This window comes from Truncatella angustata (genome assembly GCF_020726525.1).
Source record: "Truncatella angustata strain MPI-SDFR-AT-0073 chromosome Unknown BKA67scaffold_2, whole genome shotgun sequence".
In the NCBI taxonomy this organism is placed as follows: domain Eukaryota; kingdom Fungi; phylum Ascomycota; class Sordariomycetes; order Amphisphaeriales; family Sporocadaceae; genus Truncatella; species Truncatella angustata.
The window spans coordinates 4,986,477-5,011,103 of NW_025763382.1; the positions used below are offsets into that span (position 1 = coordinate 4,986,477).

At 50.0% G+C, this 24,627-nt stretch overlaps 7 protein-coding genes across 7 annotated transcripts; 2 read left to right on the forward strand and 5 right to left on the reverse strand.

The window, feature by feature from the left end:
* Positions 1-810: 810 nt before the first annotated feature.
* BKA67DRAFT_556154 (uncharacterized protein) lies at positions 811-1,475 on the forward strand. Its single transcript, XM_046102141.1, has one exon. The coding sequence runs from the start codon at positions 959-961 to the stop codon at positions 1,169-1,171; it is 213 nt and encodes a 70-aa protein (XP_045961962.1). The 5' UTR covers positions 811-958; the 3' UTR covers positions 1,172-1,475.
* Positions 1,476-4,160: 2,685 nt separating this feature from the next.
* BKA67DRAFT_655975 (uncharacterized protein) lies at positions 4,161-5,000 on the reverse strand (the record flags this gene model as incomplete). Its single annotated transcript, XM_046106858.1, has 1 exon — positions 4,161-5,000. The coding sequence occupies one exon, from the start codon at positions 4,998-5,000 to the stop codon at positions 4,161-4,163; it is 840 nt and encodes a 279-aa protein (XP_045961963.1).
* A 269-nt stretch (positions 5,001-5,269) lies between these two features.
* Positions 5,270-5,961, forward strand: BKA67DRAFT_196592 (uncharacterized protein). Its single transcript, XM_046095392.1, has 2 exons — positions 5,270-5,735; positions 5,872-5,961. Exon 1 carries the CDS (start codon positions 5,330-5,332, stop codon positions 5,672-5,674), a length of 345 nt encoding a protein of 114 aa, XP_045961964.1. The 5' UTR covers positions 5,270-5,329; the 3' UTR covers positions 5,675-5,735; positions 5,872-5,961.
* Positions 5,962-6,466: 505 nt separating this feature from the next.
* Positions 6,467-7,101, reverse strand: BKA67DRAFT_556169 (uncharacterized protein). The gene has a single exon (XM_046102142.1). It carries the CDS (start codon positions 7,069-7,071, stop codon positions 6,562-6,564), a length of 510 nt encoding a protein of 169 aa, XP_045961965.1. The 5' UTR covers positions 7,072-7,101; the 3' UTR covers positions 6,467-6,561.
* A 1,074-nt stretch (positions 7,102-8,175) lies between these two features.
* Positions 8,176-13,570, reverse strand: BKA67DRAFT_514693 (uncharacterized protein; the record flags this gene model as incomplete). Its single annotated transcript, XM_046097667.1, has 2 exons — positions 8,176-9,765; positions 9,872-13,570. 2 exons carry the CDS (start codon positions 13,568-13,570, stop codon positions 8,176-8,178), a joined length of 5,289 nt encoding a protein of 1,762 aa, XP_045961966.1.
* An 874-nt stretch (positions 13,571-14,444) lies between these two features.
* BKA67DRAFT_556175 (something about silencing, SAS, complex subunit 4-domain-containing protein) lies at positions 14,445-17,321 on the reverse strand. Its single transcript, XM_046102143.1, has 2 exons — positions 16,066-17,321; positions 14,445-15,921 (listed from the first exon to the last, which is right to left on the reverse strand). Exons 1-2 carry the CDS (start codon positions 16,898-16,900, stop codon positions 14,828-14,830), a joined length of 1,929 nt encoding a protein of 642 aa, XP_045961967.1. The 5' UTR covers positions 16,901-17,321; the 3' UTR covers positions 14,445-14,827.
* A 5,268-nt stretch (positions 17,322-22,589) lies between these two features.
* On the reverse strand, positions 22,590-23,985 carry BKA67DRAFT_655978 (HAD-like domain-containing protein; the record flags this gene model as incomplete). The annotated part of the gene is made up of 3 exons (XM_046106859.1): positions 22,590-22,901; positions 22,958-23,107; positions 23,161-23,985. 3 exons carry the CDS (start codon positions 23,983-23,985, stop codon positions 22,590-22,592), a joined length of 1,287 nt encoding a protein of 428 aa, XP_045961968.1.
* Positions 23,986-24,627: the final 642 nt, after the last annotated feature.

Consider the following 24,627-nt stretch of genomic DNA (forward strand, 5'->3'; position numbering starts at 1 on the left):
GCTTGAGTGACAGTGTGCACGATGACACCTCAACTACTAGTAAGTTGCAGTCCATAATTCTACAGAAGAGCACCATTCAAAGACATCAATTAATATGCAGAGCAGCTCCCTCAACGATCTCGCCTTTAAGCCTCCCATTCATCCAGCAATTGCCGTCTCTATCTGAGTTTCCGAGCCTCCCACATTATCGTATGATGTTGAGGTTGGTTAATGTTGAAGCCCACATAGTGAAGCCTTGGCTAACGCGTATGCAACAGCGTTGACAAGAAGATCAAAGCTGCCACCCTCCAGACTGCTTTCGGTCCAGTCATCAACATGGGACACATGAACTCCCATTCCTCCTCGGATGGCAGCATGTCTGCTTCCTTTGGACGTGAGCCAGTGAAGCAGCCTCCTAGCATTAAAAAAGAGCCACCCAACACGGACAACAGGCCAGTTGGTAATCGAGGTAACGGCTCGGGTGCATCGAATGGCCATGGTCAGCGACGGGATCCTCGTGAAGACGACGAGGAACACCCACGTGCACCACCGACGTCGCCTATCGAGCCAACTCCGGAGCCTGAGAGCTTCAATAACCGACTCTTTATGATCAGAGCATCGTTGACAGCTGGATTCGGCGCTTTTGCCCTGCAAAGCTTACACAGAGGTCAGATAATCCTGGTCGAGAAGGCGTTGTTCCATGCAGACAACATGAGCCTGTATGATGAAATCGAGAAATTGACTTCGTCGCTCAAGCAGGCTTTTGATCGCATGCATGCACACAACGCCTCTTCCTACCCCGATGGCGGCCTGGACCGCGCTGCAATTTTTGGCACAAACAGGTCCGTAAAGTATTTCGCTTTGATTCTATGGTCTGTTTGAGTTTTATGTAGACTGACACAGCTGAAGCTTTATTACATCCCACAGCAAGCGTGGCGTGTTTTTGGTTGCATCACGTTTCAACCACGCCTGCAAACCCATGAACAACATCGCCTACATTTACGACCGTCGCCAAAATTCGATTGTGTTCTCAACCGCACGAGAGATAGAGAAAGGGGAGGAACTGTTCATTAATTACGGCAAACATCCCGAGAACCTCTATCAGGAGTACGGCTTCGTCTGCAACTGTGGTGGCTGTCGAGTCTTGACGGATGCTGAGATTGCTGAATTGGAAAACCCGGTCGGCCGCTAGTAACAGCATCGGGCGTGCTGGTGGTTGGTTTTGTGATGAAGCAGACTTGTCTTGTGATGGGACTGAATTGTGTACTGATTTAGGCTCTACCCTTGCCGATGTAATTATAGGTTGGAGCGCATTTACTAGGGACCGGTATATAGCAAAGTATCGTTGCATTGCCACCAGAAGCATCAGAAGCATCAGAAGCATTATTTTTTCCCCTAGTCATCACTAATAATAGCGAATGACTTGTATTAGTTATTGCCGACTCTGGCGAAAATGTGGTGTGAAGGCGGGTCGTCAAAGCAGTCGTCAATCACAGTACACGGCTCTTGATATGTTGCAAAACACTGAGCTCACACTACAGGTAAAGCACATTTAATTTTCTCTATACACCACCCTTTTTCGAGTTTACCTTGGTTTCAAGTCGTATACGGACGCGGTACGGCGTCATTGTTCCCTCTGCCATATTCCAAGGGGCCCAAAATACGGAAGAGTAACGTTAACGTACGGAAAGATTGAAACTCAATTGTGCTTATCCCTTTGTGTGACTCATAGTGTATGGTAAACTTAGTAGTCCATGGGTGGGGAGCAACACACTATTAAGGCATATGGCGAAGTCGGTACCAGTCTCTTTCAGTCGGTCGCAGCCTCCAAACCACTCGAAGCGCAACAAATGCAGAATACGGCTGCTTTTTACCGGTAAAGAGCAGCCATAGTCGTTGTGGTGCGGAAGTCCAGGGAAGAAAGCACATTGTGCTCTGGCAGTGTCTCACAACATACCTGCAGATTTGACGAAGTATGGCAGCGTTCAGCAACAGCTTGTCAAAGTGCAAGCAAATCGTTCGCTGTGGCAAAGCGACCGGAGCATCGAATTTTGTCCCTACCAGCAGGAACCGCATCACGTCAGGAAAGGCAACCAAGACACTAGCGCTCAGAAGTCACGATTTGGGCTGCAGTTCGTTTTCAACTGGGGTTACGTCCTGCTGTTCAAACTGTCTCCAGACAGATCTGCAAAGTCGCCTGTCGATTACCTAGATCAGCCTCCTAGCTCCTGTGGCTCATTGGGGCTTTACGAATTCATCTTCCATCGTAGCTTTCACAAAAGGTATGTCATTTGGCACAATAGTCTTCATGTGTCTGGCGACCCTTCTAGATTGCCGCCCACGAGCAAGAAGCATCCTTCCGTCACTAAGGTTTAATGTATACATCGATTACGTTGTGGGCAGTGAGCGACCATGTTGCACTTCCCAAAACAAAAGTTTTGGCTACTCATAAGACCGCTATTGTATGGTTACCGAAGTCATGCTTGCGATGAGAGTAACAAACTTGACGAGATTGCAATTTGCCCCTGCAGTCCATCTCTTTCATGACCATTTGGAACGCGGATTCGTGCCGTGCCTTCCACATCATTACTGAGTTGATGGGCCTATTTCTTCTCGATCTGCAACCTTCAAACCTCCGTTTCTTCTTCTTCCTCCTTTTCCATACTATTTCAACCAGCCAACTCTGGTCATTATTTTCCGATCTTTCTGGCCATCCCATCTACTCCTCCAATACTAAACTCTTGATTTCAACATCAAATACTATCTTATCCTTTACTTATTCTTGGATATGCCTTACCGCCGCCATTCCACTATCACATTTTCTTCGTTCACTGAAGCTTCATTGTACGTTGCTTCAGCTATTATTTCCATTGCAGACCAGGCTGGCCTTTGGCCCGATCTTATCCTTGGTTCTTCCTGAATATCTTACAACATACATACAACATATTTTCCGACGATATCTCGAATCCGCCCTTTTAATGGATTATCTTTACGACACACTTCAACATATTTCATCATAATTATCACTATGCTGGAAGACAATCCTTGTGAGTCCTTCTCATTCATTCGCTACCAATTCATACTCACCACCACTAGCCGAAGCATTGTTCTGGCACCATTACTTCAACATCATTGATACGAGGGAAAGACCTGGCCGAACCAGTGCACACGGTGAGGCGAGCGGGCCAATACTGGACAAGAGAAGCTCCTGTGAGTTTTCTCAGACAGACGTAGCTTACCCTTTTCTACCCTGACTCACATCCGGACTTCAGCTCATACGTGTTTCACAGGAATATATTTTTGTCACTACTTCTTCTCAACATACTTCAACATACTTCGACTATTCTTACGACTTGTCCCATTACTCTACAATTCATCAAGATAGACGACCCTTGTGAGTTCTTCCTATTGGCCTCATTATTACCTTGCGTTCTTTGGGTCACCGCTGACTGCAGAGTTGACAGCCGAAGCATTGTTACCAATCTATACTCCTTTCGATAAATATCCTTCCGAAGCACTTTATACATAGTAAGTTTATGTTCTTATGCCTATCCACCCCCTTTCCGATTCCTTTCCAGCACGTCCATTGAACCATTACCTACGCTGCTTTACAATATCATTGTAACATAATTATTGTAGTTGGCCCCCTCCCCGGAGGAGGAGCCATTGGAGACTTCCGACGCACCGACAAAGAATCAACAAGCGGCGTGCCAGCGACGACAATGAATGGCGGGTTTTCATTGAGAAGGAATACGAGCGGTTTGTGAGTGGTGTCCCACGAAGAACAGTGTGGTGGTCGGAAGTTGAGACGAGACGATGATGTTCATTCTGTCAGATTACCTTTGCGGCAACAGACTTTACCACAATTTGACTCAATTATTCCGAACTTATTTTACTACAATGAAAAATATTTTCTTGAGAACTCTGCTGAAACCTGTAACAGTGATCTTTTTGTCTCGTATTATCCTTGCGACAAACCGATTTTTCAAGAGTACAGCAAGGCAGACGTTTTGTCCATCCACAGCTAAAATGCGCGTGCGAGGTGTTTCGATACGTATCATTGCTTAGCAGTTGCTTGTTGATATTTACCTAGGCCGAATTTTTTATTGCCTTCATGATGCTTGTCAGAGATGCGCATAAGTCGCCAGATTGTTTGATATGACCCAACGGGGTGGCTGACTTCAGATTACCACTGCGAGATCGGACTGTCTATACCTTACACAACTTCTCTCAGGCGCCACGGAGTCGTCAACCTGAGCCTTAGACAACGCTCTTACCATGGCTTCACAGTCCAGGGGAACCCAGTCTTGCTGACCTCGCCACTCCCCTCTGCATTCCCTTGCCCGATCCGGCCCATGGAACTGGCAGAGGAACTCTAGATGAAACCTGTGCACCTTGACGCTGACCTCGCCGAACTCGGGTCTCCGCAGCGACTGCAGCAGGCCCTGGAAATTCTTCTCCTTCAGACACACCGGGCCCGTCACCTGCTCGCCCGAGTCGAGCCAGGACTTGAAATGGTGTCTGGGCCGCGTAGGCGGGTGGACGGCGCACCCGTACGGCGGGTACGGGTAGTCCGGACCAATGAGCATGGTCAGCCGCCTGAGCTCGACGAACCGTTCCAGTCCCAGGCCGCTGACGGCTTGGCAGCTGGAGCAGTCTACCATGCGGAGGCAGACGGTGACGCTCCGGATGTGCTGGCGAGGAATTGTGGCCCTCTCGAGGAATCGCCGGGCGTCTTTCTCTGCCGAGCTGCGGGAATTGAGGTCTATGCAGACGTTTCTGTAATATATGGGCACGGCGTCTGCGTATATCTGTTTGCTGACGAGGAAGATGGACAGCACATCGTTTGATGGGCATGAGCCTGGTTGGCCTAGCGGTACTCCTTCTTCCGGCGGGTCCAGGGCGAGGTCTAAGATCTGGATGCGGAGCTCCGTGGGCAGGCTGAAGAAGATGGATTCTTGGATGGTAGGATTTGCTGAAGGCAGGGAAGCTCCCTTTGCTGTAGCAAGTGTAGAGTCCATCTTGACCGTTTGCCCTTTTGTTTTACTATAATAGTATACGCAGCGAGGTAGAATGAAACAAGTTCAGTTTGGACGCCCCATGGTACACGACCGACTTATATGGCATTATTAGGGCCGTCGACCAATACAACCACTCACAGTTGGTGCGGAGAAGCTGTCGTATAGCCGAGGAGAATAGAGTTGAGTTGGGGTCACAGATCCCCGTGTTGTGGCCGCTCATGTGACGGACCATTGAAAGCATCTCGCCCCCAAAAAGGCACTGGCCTCGTAGGTGATTTTGGTCAGTGTGTGTTTCTAGTCTTGATCCCGTGAGGTGAGGCGTTAATACCATGTCTCGCATTGGTGAACACAGACTACCCAAGCTATGTATCCCCATATTTAACGATCGCCCATGGTTTGGCTCTATCATACTTGTACTACTCCATTTCGTTTTGTTCGTCCATCTTCCGGCCAATAACTTAACCATCTTGGTGCTCCCGACGACTATGTCCGGAAGCCTTCCCTTGGCCATCTGGTCACTGTTAAGACCCGATGAACTTCTTGACCAGGGAGCTCAAGCACGAATGCCATGGCTCTGGTTCGGAATCATCGCGCATGCAAGTGGGACGCAGTCAAGCGTGATACGTCGAGGGATAGTGATGTCGTCCAGTGGATCATGCCCCGGATTCCAGTGAATCCGGGGGAGAAACCAACCAAACCTCGTACTAGACTAACCTTAGTCTACCCTAGGTTAATGCAAGTACAGAACAGAGGAGGTACAGTACTCCGTAACAGCCCCGCCATCAAATTGACTCCCGCGCTGGACCCCGCAACGCAGCATCAAGAAGAAGAAGAATAATAACTAATTGCATTGCGCGCGTCGTCGCGTTAGGCAAAAAGCTACAGCACATAACTAGAGCTAAGTTTAGTCCAGGTTAGGTACCTTTAACTTTAGCTGGACTGTATATCTGAATTCCAAGACCAGTAAATAGCGACAGCAGACAGCAGAATTGGGTAGGCATTGAAAGTTATCACACACCAAGGATCTGCAAATATTTCTGGGAAAAAAAATATTATTCCCATACGAGTCACGATAAGGTGCGAAATCTTGGCAAAAACAGACCTCGCAACCATGCTCCGCCGGCCACCCACGACCCTGACCCTCACCTCCGAGGACATCGCCATCTACGAAGACAAGCGCAGCCGCGAGGCCGTCCAACAGCAGCAGCAACAGCAGCAACAACAACGCAACCGTGACATCAATCAACAACAGTCCCCGTACCGCTTCAACGACCAGCAGGAGCTCCTCGCTGCCCACCAGAGCCCGTACGCGCACCTGCCCCCCGCGCATCCCAAGCGCCGCACCATCCTCGACCCTCCCGCACAGCACACGGGGCCCTCGCGCGCAGAGCGGGCTGGTGGCTGGTCGGGAGGGAGAGGCGCGGCAGATGTCGCCTCGGAGCAGGACCTGAGGAGTTTCGCTGCCGCCCACCAGCAGCGTCAGCAGAGACATCACCGGCAGCCACAACTCCACCGCGACCATCCCCTGCCGCCACAACAGCAGCAGCAGCAGCAGCATCAGCTACCACCACCACCACAACCCCAGCGTAATGCCGCCGTCCACTTCACCCCCGTCCCGCGCGGCGGCAGCATCCCGCCCCCGAACGGCGCAGCACTGGGCGACGACAGCGATCTGATGCCAGCAGCCGGCCTGTCGTCCCCGCCCGAAGCCTCGGCGCTTCTGCAGTCCTCGTCGGACCAGGCATGTTCGTCCTCCTCCTCTCCGTCGTCGTCCAACGATCAAGAGGAAGAGGGAGAGGAGGATGGAGACGACGACGGAGAAGAAGAGGACCAAGAGATGGCCGACTACGACGAGATACAAGCCCTGCCGCGGTCTGCGCGGATGGCCAACCACTCGCAGCAGCACTATCCCCAGCAGCACCACCACACGGCGAATCTGCACACGCCGGTGAACAGCGCCTCGCAACAGCAGCAGGCTCAGATACAGATACAGCAGCAGCAGCAGCAGCACACGCCCGTCCCGGCTGCCGCGATCAGCCATATACCACAGGCACCGCAGCGGAGGGGCCATGCGAGGGTCGCGAGCGGGAGGGGCGGGCCCGGTGCGGTGGGAGGGAGAGGCAGTGCCGCAGCCGAGGCACAACCATCGCTGCCGCCGCCCCGGATGACGAGGAGTCGGGAGGAGAGAGCCGGTGCGCCTGCTGCGGGGATGAGAAGGGCCGGCAGGTGAGCAGCAGCGGTGGACTGCGAGGCCGGACAGAGACGCGTATGGGAAACACTTGCCCCTGCCCCGCCTCCAAGCCGGGTTTTGTGGATGGCTCGAAATGTTCGACGCAAATAGAGATGAGCGCTGTAGTGGCGTGGAACGTTCCTTATGAAGAGCGCCTCGCCCCAGCCAACCTCAGGGCGATGTCAGGGAATGCTTGGTTATCTTGGCTAAGTATTGGATGGCAAGTAAGGCTTGGATATATTCCGTCCAATCTGCGGCCCAAGAGAAGTACATCGAGGAGTCATTCGACAGACATACCACGGGCGACAAGACCTTGATAAAGACGAGATGAAGTACGAGTGAGTGCCTTCAGACAAAACGTTCGCAGAGATATTGGTATATTGCTCACATACCGGAAGACTTGGGTATGTATCTGGGTATGTCGCCAGATGTCCGAAATAGAAATATATCTGTAGGAATTGCGCCAAACAGATCACCAGGCCAAACTCCAGGATGGGAGCTCGTCGATATACATAGTATAACAAGCCATATGCATAGCTTCTTCCTTTAACCAATCTCAAGAGCATATCTCACGTTCTCAGGGCAGCATCATCTTTAAGGAAATCGTTCCATTTTGTGAGTAGACAAACCACTTAATTTATGTCTCTATGCTAGTTTTCTTACTCACATCCGCTTGCTGCCGGGCGTGGATAAGCACCTAATGCTGCAAACGAACAACTGAGGCACAAATGACCCAACCACACACGGCTACGGGAGCAATAGTGCCAATTCATGAACCCAGGGGAATTGCCCACTGAACACGCCTCGAATTCCAAAACGCCCTTGCTATGCAATTTTTTTTTTCCTCTCGAGAAAACACATCCCGTGTCTAATGATGTACACTAAGCTGTGCCGTTGAAACAAGTGAAGGTCAGATAAACCCTGGACCAGGCCCTTGGCATTTCGTTATTCCGGTGCTGGCTTGGTCTTTTTTAGCATGATCTTCAATTTCGATGGCTTTGACGAAGGAACGACGGTGGATGAATTGCTCGATGACGAGGGGCCTCCTGAGGGTAGAGAGGTTCTGACCCCGCTGGGGAGGGATTTCCGTTCACCTCCCGATGACCCTGAAAAGCCCGAAAGTGGTTTACGTTCGCTAACCCCTGAAGTTGAACCTGGAAGAATTTTACGTTCGCCATTTCCCGATGATGAACCTGGAAGAGTTTTGCGCTCACCGCCACCGGAACCCGAGCCAGGAAGAGCCTTTCGTTCCCGGTCTCTGTCTCGGTCGCGGTCTTTTTCTCGTTCTCGGTCTCGGTCACGGTCCCTTTCTCGGTCGCGGTCTCTATCTCGATCGCGGTTTTTGTCTCTCTCACGGTCTCGATCTCTGTCCCGATCTCTATCTCGATCGCGCTCCCGATTCCTGTCACGGTCTCTATCTCGCTCCCGGTCACGGTCTCTATCTCGTTCCCGGTCACGGTCTCGATCGCGGTCGCCTCCTAATGGTCCTGAACCAGGAAGTGGCTTCCTGGCCTTCAAGATTCCGCCGCCATTGGAACTCTGCGACTGGACGGGAGGAGTCCCAGATTTCCTGATACTGTGGACTGGGGATGATATTCGTGAGTTTGATCCAATGCCAGGTGTGGACGCCCGAGGCGAATTGCCGAGAATGGGCGACCCAAGGATGATTGTATTAGTTCGGTCCTTTTGTGAAGGTATACCCTTGGGCGCAGCACGGATGGATCCTGCGTCTACAGCGACTGAAGGTTGTTTGCGCATTTTGAGCTTGTCCCATTTTTTAAATGGGAGCTTGACAACCTTTGACCGTTTCTTAATTGCGCTCAACACATTTCGGTCTATACCCTTGGTATTGAGCTTGACGATCTTAGTTGGCCGTGGGTTGTCCTCTGGCTCAGCACTAGAACGCTTCAGGGATTTGGCAGGTGGAGGTGCTAGACTTGATGAACGGCTGTCACCATTCGTCTTGAGTGGCGCAGGTGTGGATACTGGCGACGGCGCTGGTGACTTGGAAAGCTGGAGCTTAGGATTCTGAAGTTTCAGAGGTTGGGGTTTAGGCAACGCCGGTTGAGGCTTAGACGAGGAAGGTTGTGGTTTGGGCAGCTGAGGCTTTGGTGTCTGCTGAGGTTTGACAAAGGCGCCTGGAAGAGACTTCCGCTCTGGAGCAGATGCGGAAACTTCGATGCTGGGTCGAGGAGTTTGTACAGAGACGCTGTCCTTGCGGACTTCCTTGGGTGGCGGCGGTAGCGGAGGAGCGTTGAGTTTCGGCACAGCAGGTTTCGGAGCGGCAAGTTTCGGAGCAGCAGGCTTCGGAGCAGTAGGTTTCGGAACGCTGGGCTTGGATACATTGATGCCCGCAGCTTTGTCGAGGACTTTGACAGGTATGCTCTGCTTAATGGGCGGCGTAGATTGGGGGAAAGCTCCGGCGGGCGGCTTGACAATAACAGGTGAAGACTCTTTAAAGCTATTCATCTTGTTGATGTTAAGAGTTATGGTTCGCTTGGGAGGTTCTGGACGTGGGACCACAGGTGCGTAGGTCTTCCGAGACTTTATGCGGTATTCGCGTTTAAAGTGCACGGTAGACTGTTTTTCCTTCTTGTCAGCTGACTTGCAATATTCACGGGGATAGGGGGACTTGATTTACCTTGCCGCGTTCCTTTGGACCCCTTTCACAGCTCCAAACGTGCGCGTACTTGAACTTCAGAATAAACCTGTCATCCTCCTCGAACAAGCATGAGCAGAGCTCAAGGATATTTCTCCTTTCAGCAACTGTCAAAACAACGGAGTCCAAAGCTTTCCAAACAACTTCTTGCAAGTCCACATCATCCTTGGTCGCCTCCTTGAGGGCAGCACGCGCGTCAGGGAGCCGTTCTTTACGGGCTCTCAGCTTTTGCTTCGCCTCAATGATGCTCGATGCTGCTTCGACCACAAGATCGTCACTAGGTGCTGGTAGATCTTGCGCTTCCATCTCGTATTCGCCAGTGGCGATACTAGCAAGCCCACGGCAAAATATTTTGAACAGCTGATCTCGGACGAATGGTGACTTGTCCGTGGCGACGACCGACATGAAGAACTTGAGAAATACAGGCTTTGCCATGAACCGCAGCTCGACCAAAGCCTCAAATGCCTTGATCCGGACACTTTCAATCGTCCAATCTTGTAGGTACTGTGTGAAAACAAGGGGGTCAACTGGGATAACCTTTGCTTTCATCAGACGGTATAGGGCATCCAGAGTCGCCACTGTGAAGCAGTTCTGAAATGAAGGGGCATACTCATCCGTCCTACGGAATCGATCGATCACCTCCAGTGCCAGTTCCTTGAATTCTCGTGGCTCGGGATCAACGGCGGCCTCGTCCATGTCGTCATCGCCGTCGCCAAATGCGAATGAAATATTCTGCTTCTTGGAGCGTTTCTCGTCCGGTATCAAGGTAGTGGCCAATGCGTCTATCAGCTTGCAGATATAGATCTGGTCGGAATAGGCATTGTCGGCGTTGTTGTTGCCCTGTAGCTGCTGTAGGATGAAACGCCGGGCTTCCTTCGGGCTATTACCTTCCTTGTCGCGAATTCGGGCTATGGCCGCGGTGATAGCGCATTGGACGATATACTGAGACCTGTCCGAAAAATCGTTGGGTCGAGGTTGGTGATCGTTGCCAACGCCGTAGAGGTGGTCAAACGATTGTATGAGATGACTGAGGCCAACCTGCTGAAGGGCATCGAGGCCGAGCTGACACAACGTCCTTGCCGCCATCGTCCGAATATCATGATAGTAGCGCTCGTCCACCAGTGTTCTGGTAAGAATCGTGGAGATAAGAGGGTGGGGCCTTCTAAGCGATTCCCTGTCTAGATATAACATAGAGTCCTGGTGTGCAACCACATCTCGATCTTGCTGCAACTGAGAGACATACATGTAGGGTTGCATGTTAGTGACCATCATGCATATCCACTCAAAGTCGGCATCCATGCGAATCCATTCATATGACTCTTGGTCCATGCGTGCTTCCATTTCTGGATCCCAATCTGTGAGTTTCCAGCGTGCAATATCATCGTCATTCTGAAGCACGTCGCCAAGGCAGTAAATCAGACTCTCATCAGGAACATCTTCTTCACCGGTCGCTGCAACGTTGCCTGCAGTCTGCCGCTCCTTCTGACGCCTGCTTCGCTTAAGCCGCTTGTACTTGGTGTTGTAAGGGATATTGAACTTGATGGACTTTCCAGTGTCATCACGAAGATCCACACCGTGCTCGTAAGGCGTACCGTCTGCTTCATGAACTCTGATCGTCATGGGGCCGGTAAAACAGTGCTGCAACTCAGCTGCGTATACTCCGTGGTTGTCTTCCACGATTTCCCGCCAGAAATCATCCTTCTCGAGCTGTCTGGGCTTGCCATGGGCAATATCCTGAATTTGTCTAATGGTGATCTCGACGCACAATTGCTTTTTGTTGAATTTCTGATGAACGTCAAATCTAGGACAGCCGGCCGATTTGATCCATTGTTTCCAGAAGCCTTCGAGCCTGGTCTGTCCATGCTTCTCACAAGCTTTCCGGAACATGTCCGAGGTGAGGATCTCGTCAGCGGACTGGCTGGATGTGTTGGCCTTCTGAATCATCTTGGCGATAATCCGTGCAATACCAGCACTGCGGGAAGACTTGGAAAGCCGTCTGTCCAGGATAAACAGAACGAGATTCGCCTTCAAGTTCATGAAGTTGATTTCGAAGTCGCCAAGATGGAGATGGTTGCCCAGGTCTTCCAATGATGGCCGGTTGAAATCGATCTGTACCAAGTGGTCACCCTGCTCTTTCATTCTGAATCTGTACCAATTGTTGCCGCACAGTGTCTTCAGGTACAAATCCGTCATGAACCATGCGATGCCGACCACCAGCCAGATGTCCGATTTTTCGCTGGGAATGATGTTGATACCAAACCATTGGCTCGCCAACGCGTGAACGAGCGTTCTTGTGACTTGGATCTCATGATCAAAGATCTCTCGCGGAAATAGCAGTCTGTTGCTACAGAGCGAGAAGCCACACAGAGGTACTGTATCGGACACCATGTCATCGACGAAGCACATCTTGTAGTTGTCAAAGGGGTATCGACCGTAAGTCAAGGCGAAATGGTCCATGGCGTTGACAATAGCAGCGCAAGAATTTCGCACCAGCTCCGCACGTCCTGGAAGGCAGTACCCATGAACTTTGGTAGCGTTCGAGCCGAGCTTTTCATCATCTTCCTCTGTTCGGAATTCTGACCATAAATCAACGTGTTCGAATGGGCCCAAGGCGAATCCAATGTGACGAGCGGCCTTGTTATTGCAGGAGAAGACCATTGTCTTCTTGGTTTCGTCTCGCTGATTGATGACTTCATCCTCTAGTTTCCCAGAGCATACAGCAGTCAATTCCAAGAGTTTGTCTTCTTCCGTCAGAGCAAGGGTTGGTCTGGGAGGTTCATCCTGACCAATTTTCCGTTTTCGGTGACTGTTAGCAGCTGGTGGCCCGTTACTTGGCTGTTGCTGAGTGACGAGTCGCTGGTGGAAAGCATCACCCAACGTACGGGGGAAAGTGAGGGACACCCTCCAACTAGAGCGGCATCCCGGATCATCAATGCATGGGAAGATGGAGCAGGCAAGTCCCGGTTCAGTTGAGTGGCGGGTGTACACATGGGGATATCGAGTGTCGCCTTCCTCTATTCCCACGAAATGTAGACCGTCCCGGATGTTCCTCAACTTGAATGGTATGCTGACTTTGTACAGCCTGTCCATGTTGTCTTGGACCATCTTGTCGTACTGGTCAACCCACTGATCAAGATGCTCATGCCCGTCAGTGTAGGCTCGTTGTGCTCGCTGTTTCGCCATACTTGCTTGTATGTCTTTGAGGGGCGGCATGGCGATCTTGATAGACCCGTCGAGGGTATGACAATTAAGCTCCTCCTCGTGCTGCATCGCCGAGGACTCGTTCTTTCGGTGGCGATACATAAGAGGCTGGAGGCGCTTGTTTCGCAGGGACCATTGCCCCGCTGACCACTGGTATGCATCGGGTGTGTCGACGGCCTCGTAGGGATCATTATAGGAGGCTTCCACGGGGGCGTAACTGACGGTGATATTTCGGGCGTCGATGTCGCACTGGCGGGCGTCGATGAACACTTCTTTGAGTGCTTCTTTGCTGCTAATGAAGATGTCGACATTGCCGGTGATGGACTTGTGGTGGAGATCGAGATCTAGTGCGACGTGCTCATGGAAGACGGTATATGGACGGGGTGGAGTGTCGTCGACAAGAAGTTCAGGTTCGGCCTGGACGTCGAGCTCTGCATCAGGCGCGATGGCTGGGTCGGGTTCCAAGAGAGTAGCAGGCATCTTGGGCGACCGTACCGTTGCCGCGCCTCGCCTTCTATCTATCTTCTGCGGGCAACCATGGATCTCGTCGACGATGTCGCTGCTCGATGTGTGCAGGCTTTTCCTTGGTTGTGTGTGCAGGTACGGTGCCTTGAGAAACTTGCGCGGGTTCAGATTCGGTAGAGCTTCAGCTTGGAGGGTCGGGGGTCCCTGCCGCAGACACACCTTTGCAGAATCACTGGAATCAGAAGACAGAAGAGGATCCAAAGTCGCTGAGGATAATGAGAGATTATTCCCGCACGTTGGAATGAAGTTGTTATGAAGTGTATTCAGTAGAAAGCGAAAACAATCGTCGAAGGTGGGAAGCTACTGTAGGATGGATAGCGGAAGCGACAATTAATCCTCGGCGGTTGAAGGCAGCTCTACTGTAGGTTCTCCGACTGAGCTATTGCAATGGCAAAATACTCCAGTGAAATAGAACAAATCAAAACAGAAACCCCGAATCTAGTGTTAACTGGAAATACGTTGGTGCCAAGCGCGTGTTGTGTCAGTTGTGCGTGCCTTCGGGGTCGTGGCGACGTCGGGAACAGGACCAAGACTGTTGTTCTTCTGTCGCTGTCTGTCACGTTAATGTTAATGCTAGTCTACAGTAGGCGAATGCGGTTTGGTGGTGTCGCGTTCTGTTCTCGTCTAAGACTCCAGCTAACTTCGACTATGGAAGAGGATGGATGTGACGACGAAATGAACTCTAGTGGGGCCTTCTGGTGGGCCACACCAGCCCAGGGAGCTCAACCAATTAGGACAAAGTCGCATTTGCAGATGGTCCATGCTTCCCATTGCATGCACCCATGTTTTTCTTTGCACAAGTCTCTCGGAGTCACCATCCAACCCATGGAATCCTGCAAGTACAGTTGTTTAGTCAGCATTCACCTGCACCAGGATGGCATAACTCATGTTACGATATGTTTCATTGTTTGCTCCCTTGTTGCTAACAGTTCCCGTATATACAGTTGGGTCAAGATAATACAAGTGAGCCTGATGGGCGTCACACATCGCCCGACCATCAAATGCTATCAACCAGCCACAGTCGAGATCACCAAAAGGCTGACCACTAAACTTGCTCTTCTGTCAAACAACCACCAATCTAACCACAAATGCATGCTATCAACACATGAATTGGGCCACAAAGTACACATCCCATACGCCAGCCAAACCAAAGGTATCATGCCTTAGTACCAGGCAACCATTTACCCCAAACACCACAGAAACATCAGCACCTCAACGCCTACTGCCCCGCCGCTCTCTCCTCTTCTTCCGCTCCCGAGCTTGCATAGTCTCATCATCCCGATACTCTTCTGAAAGCTCAAAATTCTCATCCAGAGCATCAGGAATGTTGTGACCCCATGCCATGACTGCGCGCCTGCTCCGACGAGGCCTGCTCAGGGCTGCATCTCGCTCGTGTCGCTTCTCAAAGAACGACTTGAACACCCTTGGCGGCTGAAGCATGGGTGAGGGCGAGGGTTCTCTGCGTGGCCTTTTGTTTGACACTGACGGCGCACGCTTGACCCTGGCCAGTGCTTCCTCCTGCAGCTGTTTTGCGATACTCACATCAACATCGCTTGAATCTGGCGGATCGCCGTCACTGTCGTCGGCAGGGTTGTGCTTCCCCTTTTCCACATCGAACATTTCCTCATCCTCCTCACTATCTGGAATTTCGTCTTCTTCGACGTGGTCCCCGTCTTCTTCTTCTTCTTCTTCCTCTGCCTCTTCCGAATCCGAGCTAGCGACTTCCTCGGCCAGTGCTCTGTCACGTTCGAGCTTCCGCCTTTTCTCCTCCCGAGTCCACCACCGGAACTTATCCAGTATTGCCTGGCAACCCTTGATGAAGTGGTTTCTTGCAGGTTCAAAACTCTTCTTCTTGCTTTCTGTGACACCATTGACGCCCATTGTCCTCAGCCAGTCAGGACCCTGTAGTTCGCCAAGGATGCGGATGATTTGATCCTTCTCATGTTGGGCGCGGCCTTTTTCAGTGTTCCGAATCGTCTTCTCTAGCCTCTCAGCCCTTCTGTGGGCAGTCCCGTAGAGCGAATCCGGCAGGGGATCCTCCCCCTCATCGTGTCTTCCTGCAAGAAGTGGAAGGTCGATTCGCTGTGCATCGCACAGACTTGTGTACAGTTGGTCGCCATATGGTTTTACCGTGTGGCTCTCAGTATTAGAGATCCAGGTGTTGCTCCAACGCCGATGGCCGGCAGTGTTCTTTGTGCGGTTCTTGTGTTGGGATGCGGCAGCAGCAGCCTGTCGCGGGTGGGAGGCCCGGTGTGGGGACGCCGCCGAGTCAGCGATCAGAATGGGAGTGTCGACATTGAGGGTGTCTGTGTGGTCAGGGGGGAGTGGTTAGCGATGGGCGCAGAATGCAGCAAGGTCGCGTGCAGTGTACTGCAGTGTATGTAAATGTGAATGGTGATCAATTGATGGTCAAGCCGTCTTCAGTGTCCTCTGTGGGTGGTGTCACGTACGGTGTTCCTTAGCATCATTCCCGATTACTTCGTCATAATCGGGGAAATAGGCTGACAATTCGCTCTTGAACCGCGTGGCCTCCTGCGATCTCAGCTTACGGCCCTGCTCCTTCGCCAGACCTGCATCGGCGGCAGTGGGCTGCAATCGGTCCAACTCGTGTCTGATTCCATTCTGGACTTTCTTCTGGTGACTTGTGGGTGATTTGTGAGCCGTCTTGGACTGAGTTGCTACCTCAGCAGCGGTGGCGGGCGGCGGAGAGGGCGAAGGAGGGGGTTTGTTTTGCTGCGTCTTTTGCTGCCTCTGCGTCTGCCTCTGCGTCGTCACGTCGGCTGCGGTCGCTGGCGGCGGTGGTGCTCGCACGACAATTGATCTCGGCGGGCTTGGGGGCTCGAACTGTGGCAGTGCCTTGATTTCGACCGCAATCCTCGACCTCTTGACCTTTGTAGGGTCCGGGTTCGGATTGATGACATCCAACGGGCGCTTCATGCGAGCAGAATGGCGTCGTCCTGACCGCGTTGTATATTCTGTCGCGGTTTCTGCGATGTGTGCATGTTTCGCAGTGGCAGCTGCAGCGCTGTAATTGCGTGTGCTATGGCGCTGCCCGGCTTGCACCGCTTGGCCCTGACTTCCAGTGGCCTTTTGCGCCTGCCCGGGCGCCTGTCGTCGGTGCCCTGCTGGAGCTGCACCTGGACCTGGTCCTGGAGCTGCAGCTACAGCTGGAGCTAGAGCCCATCTAGTGGCACGCGTCGTCGCCATCACTGATGCGGGTTGTATGTAATTGAGCTCGTATGTGGTCATGTTTGTTTGTCTGTCTGGATCCAATGTGGGAGACATCTGTTTTGGGTGGACGATAACTTTCTCCCTTGTTACCTTGATGCTCAAAATGTACAGGTCTAACCACCGTAACCGGTCTGTTGTTTGAGCTGTTCGATTCACGGTTTGCAATTGAATGCATGAGGCTCTAACCTTAGGCAGCTCATCCACTTCACCCACTGCAGCACCCTTCCTTACATTACTGACATTGGACGGATGAACTAACTTCGAACAAAGCCTTTTCAATGCAAGCCTTTGAGCAATTGCGTGTCTTCTATGATCCACAAGTCGATTGTTCGAATCGCCTTAGACTGGTAGTAATATGTATATATGTTCTTTGATAATGGGATATGGAAGATATCGTCAAGGAATCTCATTGTTCTCAATTACTATGCCAAGAATTCATGCCACTCGACACGTCAGGTTACATACAGGGGCAACTTCCGAGACATTTACTTAAACATTCAGTTATACGCGGCAAAGTGAAGTCGGGATGTATTAAGTGGCCAGAATCTCTCAGACCGTATCTCCGACACTTCATGCGGGGTCTCAGAGAACAAATTTGGCAATGACACATTGAGTCTGCTCGATGGTCCCCCAGCGCATCTCAGCCAAGCTTCGGAGCCTTTGCGCGATGCTTTCAGCTGTAACCTTAGTAACCTTTGAAGCAATGTATACGAGCATCAACAACCGCCGCAGTTTTGTCTTATTACACACAAATGTAAGTAACTTGTTCCAGATTGATGACTGGAAATTTTATGGATTAATGCGCAAGCAGGCGCATTTCCATTACAATATTTTATCAATTTCCCAGGCTAGGTATCGAGTGTCCTTGCTTGGTTAACGAGATTTTGGTGGGAGATTTCTTGTATTGGTTGCTTAACATGCAACATTCGGACACCAAGCTACGCTCTTATGTAGAACTTATCAGAGCTACAAAAATCACACTTCTCCAGCGACTGCGAAGCCGCCATAGCACTGCGAAAACTCTATGGCATCAAGTTCAACTCGTCACATATAAGTAATAACTGATGACAGCTGAATGATAATTGTTCAGAGAATATAAGTGCCAGCCTTGTGCAGAATAAAATAAAATAAATTGAGGCTACGAGAGGGCAATTGTCAGAAGAGGTCCAGTCGGCTCTGGATATTTCGCGAGTTACGGATGATCCAACCGCAAGATGGCCACACCACCCCGCCCTACGGATGCCACTGAATCTTCTCGTGCTTGCATATCTACAGCAATGTTTAGAGCCTCAACCGGACTAGGTCAAATAGGTCTACGGTTAGTCCGGTTCCTCGCCGATACCATAGGGGGTCACATGCAGCCATGAACATGAGGCTGCGGGATTGCATGCTTCGTTCTCAAGAACGATCCTAAGCGATGGATACTACGTTAATGGAATCATAAGAATTTTTGGTACTGAAGTTTTTCTTTGCTTGCATGGCTCGCAAGGCTACGCATAATTGCACAGACATGTGTTTCCCACTCCTGTGACTAAAAATACATGTAGTTCAAACTGTGGTAGGGATACCGTACGATAGTATCGTCGCTTAATGTCTTTAGAGTCGCTAAGCCACGACATGGGCGCTTATCATGTGCTTTCCTGACAGTGGGATACGGCAAATGCCAATCGCCCTATCAGAGACACACCAGCCTATTTCAGGGTTAGTAGGGTATGGACAATAATAAACAAACCTCGCTTGCTTTCTGCCTGTTCATGATTCAGATGTAGAGAGACATAGCTCAAAAAGGCCACTCAATCGAGTTGACGAGGGACATATGCAGGCTAGCTGATGAACTTGGTGTCTAGTCGTGTCTGGTTGGGTGTTGCTAATAAGGACATTGACAAAGGTGATATATGAGTCTAATAGCTTTCATTAACAAGTTATTAAGACTCGAAAGAATAACCACACTTCAACGTTAGAAATAAGCACGTCCGATCCAAACACGTCAATTAAGTAAGTTCATTACTTAAACATATACAATGTAAATGGTACCCACCGGCCGCCGGGGGTACCGTAAGTCGATTAAGACGACGCGTGATTGAAGTAACTTGCTGATTTGAGGGAAGGGAAGAGGAAACTGTGATGGTTCCAAATGCCAGCCTATTGTGTAGGGAGAACTCACGGTTGATAGGGATAAATTCACGGGTGCTATCCTTGATCGAGAAGAAAAGATAAGTCGTGATCATAAACTACAAAAAGCTACCATTCTCTGAGAGTCAATAATCCATCCACCTGTAGATCAATATCACCAGCGTTATGCACCTGGACTATAAAGAACGGCTCAACCGAACATATAGAGGTTATAATGGAAAACTAATGACTTGGCGCTAAATCTGGAATGGCTGGTATAACATCCAACACTCTTCCAAGCGAGTCGACCTCACAACATAAAAACGCCATCACGGGATTGTTTCACATTTTTCACCAGTTCCACCGCTTGAGGAAAGCGAACGTGGAACCTTTAGTCTGAACAGCAACGAAAGAAACTGGAGGATCCAGAATTTTAACTTCACCAGTGACCAAGCAAGCTCCAGCGCGCTTCAGTGGCTGATAGTAACGATGAGGGCGAGTATGCAATCGCTGGTGCTCACAGGATCCCGCAGTTGGTGGTAAAAGAGGGCGGTGTCAAGAATGGCTTCATCGCTTTCATGAGCGTCCAAGAGACAAGGATTATGCAAATCCATAATTATCTCGAGAACTCGGACAAAATTGTGTGGAAGAACGGCCAATGGACATGCTGTATCAGATACCAATGTGCAATCATACACTTTTGTCAGGGAATGCTTCTCGACCATATGATGGAGGAACATTCTATAGCGTTCTGTAGTGTATATTCAATATTTACTGTGCATTATCGTATAAATACTTTCTTGGCTTGTTGGCGGTGATGCTAACCATAACATCACATTAATATTAGGCAACTATTTAAGCTCCTTTGTTTGCCGCTTTGTGAAAGCTTCATGTAGGCATTGGCCACCCTTCATTGCCTTGCGCCAGATTTCCACTGTCTGCGTACAGCTGGACATTTGCATGTCGTAGCCTTGAGGAAGATCTGAGAGTGCTTCTCATCCGTGTTCTCTTTCAACAAGATAATACCACTAGAGATACTCTTTTACGTACTGAAGCAATGCCCAACGCATGGGCTTGCTATTCTCGTCCGCACTAGCAAGACCATGTACCAGATTCGCGTACCTAAGCTTTACCAGACAGTGCGTCTCATCTTCCACAGTGGCGAAGACATCAATTTGTCATTCTAGCCAGGAACATATCCCGCTGGTTGGGCTCTAGCTGACATTTTGAGAACTGTTCCACGCAAACTTGAGCTGGGGGTGTATGTAAAAAACTTTGCTTGAACAATTACAGACTATGTGATGTGCAATAAGCATTGGGATCACAGTAAAAAAAGCTCATCTACTGGATGCTCTTAAGGCTAGGAAGGCCTTTGAGAAAGAATATCGACTAGCAGACAGCAAGCTGAGATTCAATCATTGTAACGATGTTTCCAAGTTCCTCTCGGTCGATGGTACGTAAATCATTAGTTGTTCTTCGTATACGGTTCATTGGAGGCCTTAAAATCCCTGAAGACTGTTCAACAAGTTGACCCAGGCTTCTTGGTATCTCTGCAGAGAGAATCACCGCCGCCTCCTCTGCTTTTTCGGACGACTCAACCAATTAGATTGACTGGGTTTACGTCTCGATTTCCCATCACTTTGCACTTTTAAAACCTACAAGTACTGCACTTCTAGCAGGGAATTTACAATATAAACTCCGACCGTATTTGCATGACAAGCTTCCGCTTACCCTTTACGAGTCCTATGGGCTTGAGGCTATCAATACCTATCTTAAACACTTTCAAACACAAAGTGAGCAGCGTCAAAGATGAATTCGTGCGGTGTCGGCAGCAGCTCAGATTGGAATTGAAGGGCCGGGCCAACAAAAAATCTTTCGCTCAAAAGCCATGTGTAGAATCGTATTCGAGAAGCTTTGGGAGCTGCGGCAAGGCTTAATATAAGACCGAAAGCTACACGAATATTCTGGGTAGTTAGTGATGACGATAGAATTAAAGGCATCGATGAGATTAATTAATGAGATTGATTAAAACGGGTGGACTAAAAATAATAGAAATAGTGATCGCAATAAACGGGCACGAATAGCCTTCTCAAGTCCTAAAAAGGCTTCTTAGCTAGGATTTTCGAGGAGATAGTATGTGTTTGTAGAGTCTAGCTTCGTAGATAGCAGTGTACAGTGCTGTTAGTGTAACAGCTATTGTCAGTAGCGAACCTGAATTAGATGGTATGAGAATAAAAACCAAAATCACAAAAAGGTGTTACCCCAGTTGAACTGGGTTCCTTTGGGAATTTAAATCCAACCAGAAGCCGCCCATGGGGGCGAAAGCACCCCAAACTACCACTGAACCACGATGAATGGGACTTTTGCCCCAGGGTCTTCAATGTTCCCCCGCCGGGGACTGGTTGGAAACAACTGGACTTGGAAGGTATTAGATATGGAACTCTTCGTAAGTGGTAGGCTTGACAACACGACAAACCACCTTGATGGCACTGTCTTCTTTTTTGCCCTACCTTAAAGACTAACCTAACCAAGTACATTTTCATGACCCCTCATGGTGAACACTTGGTACAGAACTATGTAATAAAAAGTTTACATTTACAATCTGCGGCTGTGGTGGAAATACACCAGCCGTTTCAAGGCCTCCTTTTGTAGCAATGTCTCTTTGTTTAGACGCTGAAAGAAATTCACAATTGTATCCAATCTTACACTATTTGCAACGGACATAGATCCCTGGTATGTGGACGTTAAAGGTTCAAGCAAGGATGCTATCAATAATTATATGTACATAAAAACATGAAGGTATAAATAGTGACTACGGCTCAAGATGAATGTTCACGCGTGAAGCTTCATGATCTAGCATAGTGCTGCGCAATCTTGTTTACTTATTTGGGAGAGACCACACTCAAGAGTGATTTCGTCTTGGGTCAAATCGCATTATTTGGGGTCCGATTATATTTGATTTGCTGTGGTATCCTAATATCAAGCGCTGTACATGGAGTTCTTAAGAAATGAACTCAGCGTCTGTCAACCAAAGGTTAGACGCAGACCTTTCCCACATCAGTCCTTTCTAGACTACATGTTGAGAGTATGGGTTCCAATAACACACCCCATTTTGCCTACCATCCATAAAATGTCGCCAGCGCCACATTTTGCTGTACTCAAGTCACATTTAGCTGGCTGAGGACTGCTCGCAGTCTCGACCGCTAAAGGACCGTCGTTTCGCAGTACATGACGCAAGCGGAGAAGAGATTTGACAAAAGAAAATCAGTTTTGTGCCATCCAGTGCTGTGTCCCGGCTTCGCCCTCCCATTTGCTTGATCTGCAGCAATACCGTAATCAGGCTCATTTGGGGAGCGAACTAACGATTACCGTGCCAGCGTGATTAAGAGAGCATCATGGATACAACAGGTCGTGTCGTCGCGTGCAACGCCAAAGTGTCGTGCCTTCTCAACAGGCAACAACTGGCAAGGTCTTTGCGAAATGCGGGTGGTAGTAATCATGAGCTATCCGCCACATGCTCATAATATATGATTAAACAGTACACGGGAAGCACTTTTTTCTTTTGAAAGAAAATGGCCTTCCATTAGGATGGGTACTGTTACTTTGAAATAGTGTCGTAGAAGGGAAGAGGTTAAAGTGTCACATCAAGGACCAAACTGACATCTCGCACATTGGAGGTTGCGAGATCTTCTAGCACGGGAATGAGATCTAAAAGCTCGTTATCGTGCGCATCGGAGAACCAACTGCTGATTGGTACAGCGTGTTGAGGGTGGAAGATGTACGATGTGGGCGAGTTATCGATGATAATCGTGTCCTTGAGGTCTCGTCCGACTTGCGAAAGATCTTTAACATAGTTTCCTTGGTGGTTGTAACAGCTCTCTCGAAATAATCTGTGGTGTACAACTTTGTGGATATCTAATTGATCAAGTAATGGATCACCGTACTGTGAATTGGTTAGAAACACGAAACGATATAAACTGATGGGCAGAAGCAACATACTTTAGAGACCGATGCCGTGAAAACAACGACTTCGTATAGCTCTCCGACTCGCTTCATGAATTGATCAACGCCGGGCCTCTTGATAACGTAGACGTTGTGATAGTTGCCTTCAATCTCGACCGGTATCGTGAAATCGGCCTGGTGTAGTATCTACAATTGAGTCAGTGAAATTCTTTGCCAGATTTGATCCATAGATGACTAACCTTGAAAGACGAATGTACCAACGTTTCATCCAAATCCAGTACTAGACACTTTCTGCCCTTGTGTTCAGGTAGAATAGCAGGAAGAAGCCATTTTTGTTCGGGGGCTGATTCTGGAGCAGCCACGGCGACTGGAGCTTCTTCTTCCGTGGGAACTTCGGGAACAGCTGGAGCTACATTTGGCACAGGGCCAGGAGGCGGTGGTGGGACTTGCTTCTGGGATTGCTCCTCTACGTTAGCTGCCGGCGCTTGAGCAGCGGATTCCACGTCTGCCATCTGAACATCGCCATCAGCGTCCTTCGTGGGTACTGGCGCTGCAGCTTGGCCATTCTCGTGCTTCTCGGTGACTGGCGGGTTGACAGTGATATTAGGGCCGGTTCCTCCTACAAGAGTCGTTTGCTTAGACTCGCTTTCCGCAAGGGTTGACTGGTCCTGGCCAGTAGATCCAGAAATGCGCTTGGCGGCTGCTGAGCTCTCCTGGTTAGACTCTGGTTGGATAACTTGGGACTCTTTTTCCTTCTCAGAAACCTGTGTCTTGCTGCCAGTTGTTTGGTCTGACGGTGTTATCGTTCTACGGCTGGAAGTCAACTGGCGTTGCGGTATCTTGTCAAGCTTGTGGGACGGGACAGGCTCCTCGCCGCCTTCCAGGGTGTTTGCATTATCAGGCACACCACAACATCCTAATAACGATAGCAGGCCCCCTTTCTTGCGTCGCGGAGCTCCTCCGGCTGGCGAATTCGGCTGCGAAGTGCCAGGCGTGGTTGTAGGTCCCGTACCAGCACCGGAGCGGTTGCTAGAAGCGCTCCCGTTTCGGCTTCGTGCCAACATTCTGCCTGTTGAGATTTTGGGTTCCTTGGATGGAATCCCTATATTATGTTGCTATTGCGCCGCTCAGAGCCGTCGCGGTCGACGATGAATGCGTTCTTGGGGGCGAAGAACCAAGAGGTATTTTGAGGGATCCAGCTTCTTTCTTTGAAACTCAAAGCCTCTCCTAAGGCGAGGGGCTCTCTGTCTTGCGCTATAACAGACTCGATTTGGTAATTCGTCTTGAGACCTCTGACATTCCGCCACCGACGGTTGGCTACACGGATAGTGCGATCTGAAATATTGCACTAAGAAAATGTCAACTGATGATCTTTACACGCGCCAGGTTGGAAACGATGCTCTGCGTGGCAAGCGACACAACGCAAGGCGATGGTATATACACGTGGAGGGAGGCCCCGGAATCACAGCATGAGCGATTAGGACACACTGCCAGACGGATTTGCGTATTACCAAAAGACCCCTCGAAATACGAATGTGAAGTTCAATGGCATGTAGACAGCGCCTTGCTCTAGGTGGCGACACGACCGTGCTTACCTCCGTGATGAGTTCCAATGAGCCTCGAGTGGCTACCCAACCCCCTTACTCTACAATAGATGGGCGTGAAAGGCCGAAAATGTATTGGCGCCGTTGTTCAAGAAAAGGACG